The sequence below is a fragment of the Cordyceps fumosorosea genome (assembly GCF_001636725.1).
Source record: "Cordyceps fumosorosea ARSEF 2679 chromosome Unknown scaffold_1, whole genome shotgun sequence".
In the NCBI taxonomy this organism is placed as follows: Eukaryota; Fungi; Ascomycota; class Sordariomycetes; order Hypocreales; family Cordycipitaceae; genus Cordyceps; species Cordyceps fumosorosea.
The window spans coordinates 352,622-367,372 of NW_017387301.1; the positions used below are offsets into that span (position 1 = coordinate 352,622).

Below are 14,751 nucleotides of genomic sequence, written 5' to 3' on the forward strand. Positions count from 1 at the left end.
CATGTCTCCAAACCAACCCCAACCCGTCTCATTAGGATTCGGAATCCGGCCCCTCATCCATGAGCCGGTGAAAGTACGGCGTGCGTATGCCATGCAGGTCAATGAGCTGGGGAAGCGCGTTGACCGGTACTTTAAGGTGACCGATCAGCTGTTCCGAGGATAGGCTCCTCGCCCGCGTGTACCGCGAGCAGCCCCAGCCCGGTTCCAGGGCGTTGTCGAGAATGTGCAGCCTGAGGACTACGTCCTTGAACAGGCCCGTCTCCCGGAACCGCCAGTCGTCCCAGAAGACGCAGCCAATGGCACGGTGCGGTATGAGATATTCGTCATGGGGTATGCTGGCGCGCGACTGGACGATCCACGTGCTGAGCGAGGAGCGGTAGATGGCCGACGGCCCGTGGAGTTGAGAGCGCCGCGCGTCGTCAGGCCACTGCGGAGGTGTCACTTGAGGAGAGACTGATGAGACCGATGGGCCCGATACCCTGTGAAGGCCGAGACCGATATGGTCAAACGATATAATCTGGTCGCGGAGGAGGCTGTCCTTGCCCGCGGCGTCGGCGCGGGCAAAGCGACGCATGTAGTCAAGTCCTGCACCGATTATGCCGCCCTCGGAGTAGTACCCGACGTGGCTGCGGTAGGGACTCGAGTGGAGGTGGAAGGCGGACCCGGACAGCCGGTTCAGGAGGAAGAAGCGGCCGTCCGGTTGGAGCTCCCGGCGGTGGTCGTGGAACCACAAGACGGCCTCCTCGAATTCCCCGTCCAGGTGGTTGCCCGCGGACTGCACGATGCTCCTCAGGAACTGGTGCACGCACGCAATCTCCTCCACTTCCCAGTCGAGGAATCGGCTGAGGAAGTAGAGCTCGTACTGCCTTGGGCTGTACACCCCCCTCTGCTCGCCCACGCGCTGCGGCGAGCGGAACACCCGGCAGCACAGCTCGTGGCGCAGGAAGCCACGGTACAGACGGAGTCGTTCTGAGGGCCGGAGGCCAAAGTCAGCCGCTATGACGGCGTCCTGGCTGCCATTGATGAAGTCACCGGCCGCAGTCAGCGCCAGCTGCTGTGGTGGCTGGTACGCGCGGTACAGCCGGTGCGCGCGGACCGCATAGCGGGTGCGGTTCACCCCGGTCGCAGGCTGTAGGTTAAGTCTGGAGAGGAGACTGGACAGATCCTGAGCCTCGAGGTGCGCGCTCCGGACAAAGTCACGCATAAGCCACTCGATGCGATCGTGCATGAGGGCGGCTTCATGCACAGCCGTCCCGTCCCGCTCGTCGATTTCGTGACTCAAATCGTTGGCAAAGTACTGCCTGAGGAAGTCGAGGACGGAGTCACGGTCTCGGTCAATCTCTTCATGGCTCCTGACGGGCTCTAATAATACCTCCGCGGCACACTGCACCGCACAAAAGTCGTACCAGAGCTCCGCGGGGCAGCCGTTCTTGACGGCGGTGAGCTCCCATCGTGCCGGGTCATACTCGTAGGCCGTGCGGCACGCCCGGAAGGAGGAAGAGAAGGATACAAGGTCCCGCGGCGAGTCGATATGCTCAAAGATGAGGAAGTATACCTCTGTCGGTAGGGAGGAGAGTGTGGCCGGCATGATGACGGACGAGAGAAGAGGTCCTCTGGAGGGAGGGGAGGCGAATGGGGGTTTGGAGGAGTTGGCGAGGGAAAGGAATTGGGTTGCTGGCAATGGCAAGAGAAATGAAGTGAGTTGACGATATTGACAAGGTAGAAGGGCCGGACCAGTGCACGCGGTGAGGCGATTAGGTTGATGATACTGATAGGTAATGGGAATTAAGTTGATGATACTGACAAGGTAGAGGAATTGAGCTGATGATTTTGAACAAGATGAACTTCCTGCGTTTTTGGCACTGGCAGGCGTTTTATAACAGACGAGAAAAAGATACAACATGTTAATCTTTGGACATGGTAACGCCTTCCCAACGCCAAAGTCTATCATGATGGGCGGACCTGCCTGGGGCGTCTTGAGAGTTCGTCAACAGTTGGCGAGCGAGTGGCTAGTGGCCGGAATAAAGAGAAAGACACAGTAGATTTAGACCCTCTGGCCCTGTACTTGGTAACGCTTGCCCAGACTTCAAGTCTATCCAGAGATACGGGTGTATCTGGTGCATGTTGATAGAGTTCGTGATCATGCAAGCAGTAGACAAGCGAGCGGCTAGTGGCTGGCATCATGAAGAACAACAGTGAGTACATTTCGAGACTCAGACTCCTGTATTGCTGTCCCACGTTATTCCCCCTTTTGCTCCTGGTGCCTTCCGTTTTATTTTAGCTTTTCCGCTTTCCGCTCTGCCGTTGTCGACGGCCACCTCAGGCAGCCCCGTCCCTGCTCTCCACCAACAACTCCGCCATCTTGGCCCGCGCCTTGGCCAGCTCGGCCTCGAGGTCGCAGTTCCAGATCTCGCGGATCGGCCCGTCGACGACCCGCCGCAGCTGCTCCAGGTCGTCGCCGACGCCTTCCGCGTGCAGGTCGAGCAGCTCGCCCTGGCGGCGGCCGTGGCGCTGCACGAAGCGCGTCCGAGGGCGCCGCACCGATTCGTACGCGGCGAACGCGGACAGCAGGTCTGCGGGCGAGCGGCAGTCGCCGAGAAGGTGCGCCAGCACGTGGGCGTCCTCGAGAGCCTGGCCGGCGCCGGCGCCCTGGTGCGGCGCGCAGGCGTGTGCACTGTCGCCGAGGAGCACCAGCCGGAGCGGCTCCGATGTGAAGGTGGGAATGTCCTCGGAGAGGTCAAAGATGCCCCAATGGTCGGTGTTTTCCATCAGCTGCGGGAGAAGCGTCAGTCGAGAGCATCCGTGTATGAACCAGATCGTCCACGTACCGAAAAGATCTTTTGGCAGTCCTCCCCAAACGCGGCAAAGTCCCTCTCCATGTCCTCCCGCTTCATCGGCTTGATCCAGCCGCCCTCCCAGATCCCATCCTTGGCGGTGCCGAACGCAACCACGTTCATCATCTCGCCGCCCGCCACCGGAAAGACGAGCGCGTGCCCCCCCTTACCCAGAAACATGTACCTGTTCCTTGCCTTTTCCTCGCCAATCGCCGCGACCGCCTTGTCCATCGGGATCAGCCCACGGTACGCGTACTTCCCGGTGAACACCGGCCGCGCCAGCGGATGGCCCGTACCCAGCACGAGCTCGCGGCAGACGGAGCGGATGCCGTCGCAGCCGACCACGGCGTCGGCCTCGTAGGTGACGCCGTCGGCGAAGCGCATCAGCGTGCGGCCGCGCGCCTCGTCCCGCGTCAGGCCGACAAGCCGCTTGCCGAGCTCGGCGTGAGCCTCGGGGACCAGCTGGGCCAGCTCGTCGATCAGGTGCGCCCGGTGGGCGGTGGAGTGCCGCTCGTGCGGGCCGAGCCGCGGCGACGCGATGGGGGTTCCGGCGGGCAGGTCATGCAGCGGCTGGCCAAGGACGAAGTCAAAGTAGGTGTCTTCCTTGGAGGGCCAGCCGGCAGTGGTCGAGATGCGCGCGTAGGCCTCGCCGACGGCCGGGTGGATGAGGGACATGGCGCGGATGGCATTGGCGCCGAAGAAGACACCGGCTGAGCGGGACGGGGTCTCGGTCAGTGATGAAGCCATGCAGTCCACTCGTAAGACAAACTCACCTCCAATCTCGAAAAACTGCGGCGCGGCCTCGAAAACGCGCACGTTGATGTGACTGTACTGCTGCAGGCCAATGGCCAGCGACAGGCCGCCAATGCCACCACCGATGATGGCGACATCGATGGACTTGGGCTGGTCTAACACTGATCCCATGGCGACTCGCAATTCTGTGGCCAACGACAACCTTGCCGCTTCATGTATCCAAGAAAAACAGCTCTCGCTGGGTTCACTAGACGTTGCGGTGTCTCGCCCTCTCTCAGCGTTTGCAACAGCTGTTTATTCACCTGGCACTGTGTACTGTGCCGAAATTTGGCACTGTGGGGAGTTACTGGCGGGAGGCTTTTCAGGTACAGGCACATGAGAAGCTAGCATATAATAATATATTTCATCCATAAGTCAATGGTTCTGAAAATTTTAAAATACAATAAAATGAGGCACTCTGTAAAAAATGCCCTTGATACATAGCCAAAGGGTAGATTTGCTTCATTTGTTCCCAGGTGAACCAACTACTACAACCAGTTTCATCGGATCTGTTCATGCAGGTTGCAAGTATAAGAATACTATTACGCCACCTCCCAGTTCTGGAAAATAAGTCACTTGGCCGAGAGTATGCTTGCGAGAAGCCTACATATGCCGAAGATACTGATGAAGGCCTGCAGCAAGGCTCGGGAGCGAAGGATTTCGGCGAGGCTCTCATGGTTGCAGTTACAATGGTCCTTGAGTTTTTAGTAATATCAGGGATTATTTTATTTGTCGGACTTATTAAGCAAGTCATTGTGCCGATGTGACTTTGCTTGCGACTTTCCTTCTTTTTTTCTTTTTTTTTTCTTTTTCGTAGGGTTGGCTATTCCTGAGTTGTTGTAGAAAAGGCAACTCGTCTCCCCCAACTTATACCAGCTGTACCTGTACCCGTACCGTCTACCTTTTACCTTGGCGGAATGAGGAGAGCCTGACCAGTTGGATAGGAAAGAGACGCTTCATCTGATTTGCTAGCTTATGAATCGACAACACCTTCCCTGTACAGCAGCCGTCGCAGCCCCTCCAAAGCCCCTAATGCCACTCTAGTGCAAGAGAAAAAGGTTGGACGCATATTGTCGCCGGGGCAAGGATCTTGTGCATACGGCTGGGTTGCAGCCCTGTTTCTGGTTCTTCGTTTTCTGTTATTTGCTATTTTATAATCGGAAATATCTCACCTTTGCCTTAGTCTTGCTTCAGCCGGTCCTTTGATTCTTGAATCTCTTGCTGTACGTTCCGACCTGTTGCACTTTTCGACTTACACACCATCGATCCGCCAATGCCACACCTCACACCACAATAAGCCGTTCCTACGCGAAAGAAAAAGACGCTTTCCGAGGCCGGCATCTCCAGAAATGCAGCCAGAAGAGGACATGGAAGCGGCCGTCGAAAAGAGCCCCGGCCGCGTCTCCCTCGAACCGCTCCCGACCGGCCCCCGCAGCGAGCCCAACACCACCCCCGGCGACATCACTGCCACCACCGCCACCGACGCCGCTGAATACCGGCGACTCATCCGGAAGCTGGACCTCCGGCTCCTCCCACCTCTCTTCGTCCTGTGGTTCATCTCACTCATCGACCGCGTCAACATCGGCGCCGCGCGCCTGCAAGGCCTCGAGCGCGACCTCGGCATCGACCCGCGCTCCTCCGGCTTCAACCTCGCCGCCGTCGTCGTCTTCGCCGGGCTCGTCCTCGCCGAGGTACCCAGCAACTATCTCCTCCGGCGCCTCCCGCCCCCGGCCGTGCTGTGCGGCGAGTGCCTCGCCCTCGGCGCCGTCACCGCCGCCCAGGGCCTCGTCCGCAACCTCCCCGCGCTCGTCGCCCTGCGCACCCTCGTCGGCGTCCTCGAGGCCGGCCTGATCCCGGGAAGCGTCTTCCTGCTGGCCGCGTACTATCCGCGGTACGAGCTGCAGTGGCGCCTGAGCGCGCTGCACGTCGGCAACGCGGCGTCCAACGCGCTCGGCGGGCTGCTGGCCTACGCGGTCGCGGGGATACACTCGTCCAACGGCTATAGTGGGTGGCGCTGGATCTTCATCGTCGAGGGGCTGGCGACCATGGTCGTGACGTGCGCGTGCTGGCCGTTTATGAGCGGCTGGCCGAAGCAGGCGCGGTGGCTGGCAGACGGTGAGCGGGAGATACTCGAGGAGCGCATCAGGGCGGACGGCGGCATCGGGCGCATGGACGTGCTGGACCGCCGGGCCGTGGTACGCTGCGTGACGGACTGGAAGGTGTACGCCGGCGGGCTGCTCATCGTCGGCGACATCTCCTCCGTGTACTCGATCACGCTCTTCGCGCCGACCATCGTCGCGGCCCTCCGCCCTGCCACCGCCACCGCGCGCGAGATCCAAGCGCTCGTCATCCCCATCTTCGTCGCCGCCGCCGCCTGGACGCTCGCCATCGCCTACGCCTCCGACCGGCTACGTCACCGCGCCGGCTTCGCCCTCCTCGGGTGCGTGGTGGCGCTGGCCGGGTACGCGGTGTTGCTGACCGAGGACAGCCCGGGTGCCCGGTACGGCGCGTTGTATTTGGTGGCGGCGGGCTCGTTCGGGGTGCTGCCGAGCGCGTGGGTGCTTCTGCTCAACAACGTCGCGGGCGCGTACAAGACGGCGTTCGCGGTGGGCATGCAAATCGGCCTAGGCAACGCGGGCGGCTTCGTGGCTTCGCTGGCGTTCCAGGCGCGCACGGCGCCGCGGTACCGCATGGGGTTCCGGCTGTGCGGCGGGCTGATGGGCGTGGCGTTTCTGACGGTGTGCGTCTACGTGGCCGGGCTGTGGTGGGAGAATCGCCGGAAGAGGGCGGGCAAGCGGGATCACCTGCTGGAGGAGGAGGGTGACAACTTGGGCGACGCGCACCCGCGGTTCATATACACGTACTAGCCCTTGCACCTGGAAGTCGTGGCCATTGAGACGAGATACGGAGAGCCTTTTTGTACTTGCTGGCCAATACAATGCCGTGAACTCAGCCATTACAAGTCCGCGCTCTTCTTCTTAACAAAAAAAAAAAAAAATAAAAAGTTAACAAAATATTTAAAGGCCACAATTTTGCTTACTTCTTGGATATTTTCATGTCTTGCCGCCGTTTCAGCCAGTGAAGCTATCTGCAAGTGGCTGGCTGAAATGTGAGTTTGTAAGACAGCGTCCCGCAAAAGCGTCGTCACTTTGACTCTGGTCTATTATAGTATATCCTGCATTTTATGTTTTGTCTTGCGGGCCAAAATTTTGTCTGTGAGCTTGCATAGCGCAGTGGCCGTCGCAATCACGGAAGACTGTATCGGCTTGGTCATCTTGAGAAAAGCGACACGGCCGAAGTCATGACCGGAACCCGAGGACACATCACAACCTCGACACCTACCTTGGACGTGCTCGTTGGTCAAGACTCGATCAATGCGACAACCCAACTAGCCCGAATGTCGTGTCTCGGCCGCCGACCAACCGCGATTGCCACTTGGGGTTGGTCTGATACATGTCTCGACCACCGGGACGTAGCCTGCAAGGTCCGATGGTCCGCCTTCCAAGACACGACATCCATGTCTAGGCAAGAAGCGGTATAAAAGGCCAGTCTATCAGCTCTCGCACCTCAAATCACCAAAATTCTCTCTCCATCTCCCCCTTCTCTTTTCCGACCACACCTCTACTTTGTCCACGCAACAAGAAAACATGAAGATTACGACTCTGCTCCTCACCACCCTTGCGGGATCGGGTCTCGCCATCGCGGCGGCGACAGCTCCCGAGGGAGCTGGCCTAGAGCAACGACAGACATGTGCCATCCCCAACGTCGGGTGCTACAGCCAGCGGGACTGCTGCGGTGGTCTGAAGTGCAACTTCAGCGAAAGCTGCTGCATCGACGGCGGGGACGGGGACGGCTTGGCGGCCCGCGAGAAGAGACAGAATTGCGGCTGCTGCGTCAAATAGCCTGGCTCATTGAATGATATTCGGGAGGAGACGAGCCTGGGAGATTCGAGTCGAGAAGAGGCAGGTCAATGTATGGAGTTGGCCAGAGGGAGTGTAAGCTCGGCCGACTGTTATTGGGGTTATCGTCGCAGCAAGACTATTCAACAAATTAAACAAGACCCGACCTAATCTGCTGCTACAAATCACCATGTATTGTCCTTCCTATCTGTGATTGATTCATGCAACTCGAGAGGCGACATGTCAGACTGGAAAAGTCGCCACAGGCCGGATAGGGCATCCGCCAATGGGCCTCGGGACCGAGCCGGTCGCGTCACTGTGTGTAAGTGGTAGGTCACGGTGTAGCAGTCAATATGAAACGAAAATGTAACGAATTCAAGGGCAAATTCCCCATCATTGAGATAGATTGAGTATTGCTGTATCAATCACGACCAAGAAAAAAATACATTCCAGTTTTGCTCTCGGTCCCGAAAGGCTGACTGACTGCCCCGGCGGCAACCGGGGCCGGGGAACGAGAATCGCCGCCACTGACCCGCCCGGAAATTTGGCTTGCGTAGGCCACACACACGTAGGGCTGGCCGCGCGGCTCGCCAACCTAGTCACTTAAGACTTAAACGTAACGCAAAGCGGCACCTAAAGTTACTTTTCGGCATGTGGCAACACGGTAGATAACACTATACACAGTCATTTCTATTCTAGCTCATTCGATGACGCGCATGCCGTACACCCGTTTCAGCCGCCCAGGCACCCATTCGTCACTTTGCCTGGTATTGCGTAGTATGACTTACACGGCTAAGCGGTTGCCTTGGAAGGGTGCCTATACGTAACTATATAACTTGGTTGATGCTCCCCTTGTGATTCCAAATGTCTCCTCTCCTCACCCTTCATCCTCGAAGAAGCATCGATCTCTCACACTTGCCACCTAACCACACCACACAACAAGTTTATTGCACCGAAATCATGGCTCCTCCGCAACCTCCAAACAATAATAACAACCAAGATCCGATGGGCTACTTGGCACAACTGATCGCAAACTTCGCCCCCAACCACCCCGGCGCCCCCGGCCGCGGCGTCGACCACGCCGGCCCGGACAACGCCAGCTACCCTACCTTCTGGCCCGGCTTCCCCTCTGGCCCGCCTCCTCCTCCTCCCGGCCCGCCCCCTCCTCCCGGACCCCCAGGTTCCGACCATCCTCCTCCACCTCCTCCTCCACCCGGACACGGCCCCGCGCCGCCTCCTCCCGGCCGCGGCGGCCGCCACCACCTCCACCACCACCGTTTCCACCACCCGGAGTACTACTCCTGGGGCGCCCGCGACGGTGCTGCCTATCTCAACGCCGACGGCCAATATGACTTTGCCGACACCGATCGGGGCCACCGCCACCACGGTCGCCACCGACGCGGGCGCGGCCACCATGACACCGATGAGGAGGGCGCCCGCGAGCGACCCGTCGACGTCGACGAGAAGAATGAAAAGTCCGCCGACGAGAAGAAGAAGAACAATTCTGCAGATGAGAAGAGCGGCTCCCCTGACACCATGAGAGAGGACGTTCCGGACCCCGACGAGATGGTCCCTGAGTACGAGGAGGCCGGCAACGAGCCCTTCACCGGCGCCGGCGGCTTCGGCGGCGGTTTCGGCGGCTACGGGCACGGGTGGGGAGGCCGTGGCGGATGGGGCGGCCGTGGCGGTCGCGGTGGCTGCCGCGGTGGTTTCGGCCGCCGCCACCACCAAGACCGCGGCGGCTTCCCCTTCTACGGCGGCGGCGCCTTTTCCAGCATCCCCGAGATAGCGCAAGGTCTCATGAGCCACCCCATCCTGCAGCCCTTCATCGCCGCGATGCAAAACCACAACAACAACAATAACAACGCCAATGCCGCGGCCTCCGACGACGACGAGGACACCTTCGCGCCGCCGGTCGACGTCTTCGACACGCCGGCCGCGTACATCCTCCACGTCGCCCTCCCCGGCGCCAAGCGCCAGGACATCGGAGTGCACTGGGATGTGGAGCGCGGTACGCTCTCGGTCGCGGGCGTGGTGCACCGCCCCGGCGACGAGGCCTTCCTCCAGACGCTGCGGTCGTCGGAGCGCCGCGTCGGCGTCTTCTCCCGTGATATTACCCTTCCTCCGGTGCAGGAGCAGGGGCAGTCCGCGCCGAGGGAGGAGATCAACGGCGAGGGCATCGAGGCCAAGCTGGACGACGGCGTGCTGGTCGTCATCGTGCCCAAGGCGGACAAGGAGTGGACCGAGGTCCGCAAGGTGGACGTCTTGTAAGCTGCAAAACGGCGGCCACTATAGGCGTTCTGCGAAGTTGCATAAGTGTGGCGAAGCAAAAAAGAAAATAGAAATCCAAAAAAAAAAACCCCCGAGAAAGCAAGAAAGAAACAATAAAAAAACAGCAATGAAAACAGCCTCCCAGGTCGTTCAGCGAACGAAATATGATGCAACTTGAATAGCGCGGTTGTTTGGTACAGACTGACAAGATGATTGAGAAAAACTTAATGCGGAGGATATTTAATAAATCAAAACATTCAGAACAATTCTCACATTTCCATAACTTCAACTAGTACGAATGCCTGTGAACCAACGGGGCCACCCCGACGCATACTACGGTCGAAAGATCGCCTGGAACCGATGTGATTCAGGTAGATATCAATCAAAGTGTTCATAAATCAACAAATGTAAAACTAGCCCATTTACAAAAACTATAGACATATCCATCAAACGCCGTGACATTGTATTATCCCCAGCCCTCCAGCCTCAGCCCCGGTATGCCTCGTGACTCCCACTACGTGCGATGCATTTCTCCAGAAAACAGTTGACAGCATCACTCCGCTTCCTTCATAACAATCATCAATGGTATAACACCCATGCATATTGCATGCCCTCAGCTAGATCCCCTTAGACTATCGCAGTGACACGTCGGACACTTCTTCTCGCGCCGTCACCTGTAACGGTGATTGCGTTCTCTGCCTCCAGCGCGCGCATAGCTTCGTTAAACTCGGCCTGCTCGACTGGCACGCTCGCGCTCTCGCCCAGGCGGCGCGCCACGTCGCTCCAGCGCACGGCGTTGCCGGCCGCCGTCATCTCGTCCAGCAGCCGGAGGGTCGCCTCCTTGAGCTCCGCCTTGCGCTTGCGGTCGACGGCGCTAGTGCCCTCGGTCAGGAGACTCATGTCAATGCGGCCCTGAGCGTCGGTGGCGGCCGTCTTGAGCGCGCTCTGGATGAGACGGTTCGCTTCCTGGACGTCCTCGCGGGTGACAACTTCCGACAGGCGCATCTTGGCGTGGGCCTCGGCGAGGCGGATCATGGACTCGAGCTGTCTCGTGGTGGCGGTGATGCGCTTTTCAGCGGCGCGGACATCCTGGCCGAGAGCACGCATCGCAATGTAGCACTCGATGAGTTCCTTGCCTGCCTCTTCGGAGATGGTGGGCTGGATGTTGGCGCGCGCATATGAGATATACATGGTGAGGAACTCGACGGGGAGAATGTCACCAGCGGCCGGGGCAGACTGCGGCTTATCCTCAATGTAGAGAGACAACAAATGCTTGGCCAGACGTCTGTCCATCTTCTCATCAACACGATCCAGCATCAGGTAGACAAGATCAAACCGCGAGAGAAGCGTAGGCGGCAGGTCAATGTTCTGAGGCACTGACAAATTGGGGTTGTATCTACTGCCGATAGGGTTCGCAGAAGCAAGAATGCTGGTTCTGGCGTTGAGGGTGGTGATGATACCAGCCTTAGCGACGGACACAGTTTGCTGTTCCATGACTTCGTGAAGAACGGATCGGGTAGCGTCGGACATCTTGTCAAACTCGTCGATGCAGCAGACACCACCATCAGACAGCACCAGGGCACCCGACTCGAGGACGAGTTGCTTAGTTTCCGGGTCACGAGTGACGTAGGCGGTCAACCCGACGGCCGAGGAACCTTTACCGCTCGTATAGACACCGCGCGGCGCGATTCTGTGGACGTATGAAAGTAGCTGAGACTTGGACGTCGACGGGTCACCACACAGTAGGACGTTGATGTCGCCTCTGTATTTGGGGCTACCGCCCTTCTCAAAAGTCTTGTTTGTGCCACCAAAGAGCTGCAGAAGGATCCCCTTCTTAACATCGTCCAACTCGTAGACGGATGGGGCGAGAGATCGAGAGAGGAGATCATAAATATCCTCTCGCGCGGCAGTCTCTTTAATCTTTTGTTCGTTCTCCGGAGTGATGGTGCGCGTCTCCTGGATATCATTTGCACCTCTATCGGCATCCTCGTCGCCCTCAACGCCAAGAGTCGACGCGTCAACTCCCATACGCTTCTTGTCTACCTTTTGCACATGAAGTACATCAACGTAGGTTTTATGAACGCTCTTGATGGCACGTTGGCGAGGGTTCACGCGGACAGGGCTGACCCGAAATATGCCGGTAAGCTCAACGCGATCACCCGCTTTGCAAAAATCGACTAATTCGTTATAGACGCAGACAGATACCGAGTGGGGTGTCTGACCAGCAGGCACCGCGTCGGGGGTCTCTTGCAGCTTAATGACCTGCTTGTCCTCAAAAGAGCAACGGTTGTGGACGATTTGCATCGAGTTTGTGGAGCCGCAGATGGGACGGGGGCATTCGGTAGGCTCGCGAATCTTGCCACGGTCAAGGCCAACGTTGACGGAGTGGTTGCAAACGTTGCATCGGAAGAAAGCATCTTTCATGTCCGGGATGACAGGGGTCGTGCGGATAACAAGTCCCTTGACGCAGATGAGGCGATCCATGTCAGATGGGTTAAGATCTCTCAAATTGGTTGACTTATCCAAGCCAAACGGACGAACAACATATATGGAAGCAGAAACCTGGTCTTCGAGTGAAGGCTGAGGGTCTTGTGTCGGTCGGGGAGTGGCAGCCTCATCTGGCCTATCAGAGCTTGGAAAAACTGGCTCCGAGCTCTGTCTGCTCCTCTGAGACTCGTCCTGACCATTGCTGCTCTGCGTAGCTCTGTTTCGCAGACCCTCAGCGCGGGCAATCTCCATCATCAAATCGTGCACAGACTGATCCATAACAGGAACAATCTCCTGGGGGTAAGCCTGGGTCTGGTACCAGAGTTTCCTTGTCGGAGGATAGAGGTTCAGGTCGGAGATATCAAGATAGAGTCGTGTGGAGCCAAGGAGAAGCATATTTTCAAGAGCTTCCATGTAGGGTTTGTTCTCGGCGTCCGGATCGGCGCGTACCTCCTCTTCTGAGAGCCCGTCACGGTACATGCGATACTTTCGAGTAAAGTTACGCAAAAAGTCCTTGAAAGAGGCGAAGGTGTCGTCAATGGAAACTGTAGTTCCCCAAATGAGAGTCTCGCCCTGTCCACCAAGGATATCGGCTTCGGAAGTATTGGTGTCGCGATTGGTGTGAGAGGGAGCATCGGAGCCGTCGACGGGGCCCTGGCGAACAACCCGGCCGCTCTCATCCAAGATGATACGGCGTGGCGCACGAGGGGTGCGGAGAGCATCAGAGTTGATGTCACCACGTCTACGCGAGGCAGTGCTGCCGGCGTCAGAGCCGAGGAACAAGCCACTGCCTTCGCTGCGCAGCTCCGATTGGTGTCGTAGTGAACGCCCAGGGCTAGAGCTTGGCTCGTATCTGATGGGGGATGATTCTGCAAAGAATCAGGTTAGCTTCGCACGATGCGCAAAAGAAGGCGCAATGCATTCATACCTCCGCCAAGGGTGCGGCTGGCTCGCGGCGTAGCTTGGTCATCCACCACAGATTGTGTGTCGCTCATCTGGCGGAGCGGTGAGCTGGGGATAGCAACATTTCCGGCACGCGTGCTCTGGGTGTCCGTCATATGGCGCAGGGGCGACGACACATCGCCACTAGCACCGGGGTAGCCATCGCCACGGCCGGGTGACGAGGACTGGAAGAACATGGGGCTCGAGACCGGCTGGGGGGGATCACTCGGCACATTGGCGGATGACTGGCGCGCAGAGCGACGAGGAGTCGCAGACTGCGAGTTCCGTTGCCTGCGTTGCGATGGCGACGACATCTTTGCGAGTTTAGAAGGTGAAGAGGCGAGAATAAAGAGGCGTCGAAGCCAGGTTTGCAGCGAGATGAAGCGGCCCTCAATAATTTGTGCAAGGAGCCAACGAGGGGCAAGGGAGCAAAGCAAATCAGTGCGGGTCGCGTCAGGCACAGACGCGTAAAGTGGTTTCCCGACACGCGTTTCCCATTAATGGAGGATTCTGTGGCCCGTGCGCACGCGACCCAGAAAACGGAGCGGCAAAAGGTTGTGCCGGCTGCAGCTGGTGGGCTGGAGGGGCTTCTAGGACACCTGGTTAACTTGCTAGTGCGCCAATGGATGTGACAGGCAATAGCTTCATTGATTGATTGCCCGACTACCTACGTCAAGCCTTCCAAAATGTCTCCTGGAATGACCTTATTCTCGGTCCAGGCCGTGCTGGTCCTGAGCACCGAAGACGGCTCAAGAATATTCGCCAAATACTTTACTCCTCCCCACGCCGCTCCCACAGGTAACGATGCGCCGCCTCTCGTACCCCTTGTCCAATTGGGGGCTTCTTCACCGCACAGTCGACTAACTCAAGATTCATTTGTCGCAGGTGGTCCCACGAACCCATATGCCGATACTAAGTCACAAAAGGTCTTCGAGAAGGGCCTTATCGAAAAGACGGCCAAGCAGACCGGCGACATTATCCTCTACGACAACCGCATCGTGCTGTACAAGCTCGAGTCCGATGTCATGATCTACCTTGTCGGTGCTGCGGACGAGAACGAGATCCTGCTTTATAACACACTGCTGGCTTTCAGAGACTCCCTACACCTGCTGTTCAAGTATGTGGCCGCACCGTCATCGGGAAGCTCGCGCTCACCAGAAATGCCCATGTCCGACACCTGCTAATCCTCGACGCACCTAGGCAATCCGTCGATAAGCGCACCATTATTGAAAATTACGACCTTGTATCGCTCGCCATTGACGAGATTGTCGATGACGGTATCATCCTCGAGACCGACCCCACGATTGTTGTCCAGCGCGTCAGCCGTGCGCCGACCCAAGACCTCCAAGTCCGCGGCATCGATCTCAGCGAACAGGGTGTCAACAATCTAGCCCAGCTCGGCAAGTCCAAGCTTGCCGACTGGTTGCGACAGGGACTATAATTGGTCTACAAAAGTATAGGAGGAAGAGTAGCGTTCTGCAACATTGACAGGATATGAAGCAAATGAATATCGAAGGACCACGAGA

The 14,751-nt window shown here is 58.1% G+C and overlaps 7 protein-coding genes across 7 annotated transcripts; 4 read left to right on the forward strand and 3 right to left on the reverse strand.

The window, feature by feature from the left end:
• Positions 1-31: 31 nt before the first annotated feature.
• On the reverse strand, positions 32-1,588 carry ISF_00116 (hypothetical protein; the record flags this gene model as incomplete). Its single annotated transcript, XM_018843723.1, has 1 exon — positions 32-1,588. One exon carries the CDS (start codon positions 1,586-1,588, stop codon positions 32-34), a length of 1,557 nt encoding a protein of 518 aa, XP_018708173.1.
• Positions 1,589-2,319: 731 nt separating this feature from the next.
• ISF_00117 (mannitol 1-phosphate dehydrogenase) lies at positions 2,320-3,758 on the reverse strand (the record flags this gene model as incomplete). The annotated part of the gene is made up of 3 exons (XM_018843724.1): positions 2,320-2,772; positions 2,829-3,544; positions 3,608-3,758. 3 exons carry the CDS (start codon positions 3,756-3,758, stop codon positions 2,320-2,322), a joined length of 1,320 nt encoding a protein of 439 aa, XP_018708174.1.
• A 1,217-nt stretch (positions 3,759-4,975) lies between these two features.
• ISF_00118 (Major facilitator superfamily domain, general substrate transporter) lies at positions 4,976-6,493 on the forward strand (the record flags this gene model as incomplete). The annotated part of the gene is made up of 1 exon (XM_018843725.1): positions 4,976-6,493. The coding sequence occupies one exon, from the start codon at positions 4,976-4,978 to the stop codon at positions 6,491-6,493; it is 1,518 nt and encodes a 505-aa protein (XP_018708175.1).
• Positions 6,494-7,273: 780 nt separating this feature from the next.
• ISF_00119 (hypothetical protein) lies at positions 7,274-7,528 on the forward strand (the record flags this gene model as incomplete). The annotated part of the gene is made up of 1 exon (XM_018843726.1): positions 7,274-7,528. The coding sequence occupies one exon, from the start codon at positions 7,274-7,276 to the stop codon at positions 7,526-7,528; it is 255 nt and encodes an 84-aa protein (XP_018708176.1).
• A 957-nt stretch (positions 7,529-8,485) lies between these two features.
• Positions 8,486-9,796, forward strand: ISF_00120 (HSP20-like chaperone; the record flags this gene model as incomplete). The annotated part of the gene is made up of 1 exon (XM_018843727.1): positions 8,486-9,796. One exon carries the CDS (start codon positions 8,486-8,488, stop codon positions 9,794-9,796), a length of 1,311 nt encoding a protein of 436 aa, XP_018708177.1.
• A 627-nt stretch (positions 9,797-10,423) lies between these two features.
• ISF_00121 (cell division control protein 54) lies at positions 10,424-13,539 on the reverse strand (the record flags this gene model as incomplete). Its single annotated transcript, XM_018843728.1, has 2 exons — positions 10,424-13,152; positions 13,212-13,539. The coding sequence occupies 2 exons, from the start codon at positions 13,537-13,539 to the stop codon at positions 10,424-10,426; spliced, it is 3,057 nt and encodes a 1,018-aa protein (XP_018708178.1).
• A 372-nt stretch (positions 13,540-13,911) lies between these two features.
• Positions 13,912-14,666, forward strand: ISF_00122 (coatomer zeta subunit; the record flags this gene model as incomplete). Its single annotated transcript, XM_018843729.1, has 2 exons — positions 13,912-14,342; positions 14,426-14,666. 2 exons carry the CDS (start codon positions 13,912-13,914, stop codon positions 14,664-14,666), a joined length of 672 nt encoding a protein of 223 aa, XP_018708179.1.
• Positions 14,667-14,751: the final 85 nt, after the last annotated feature.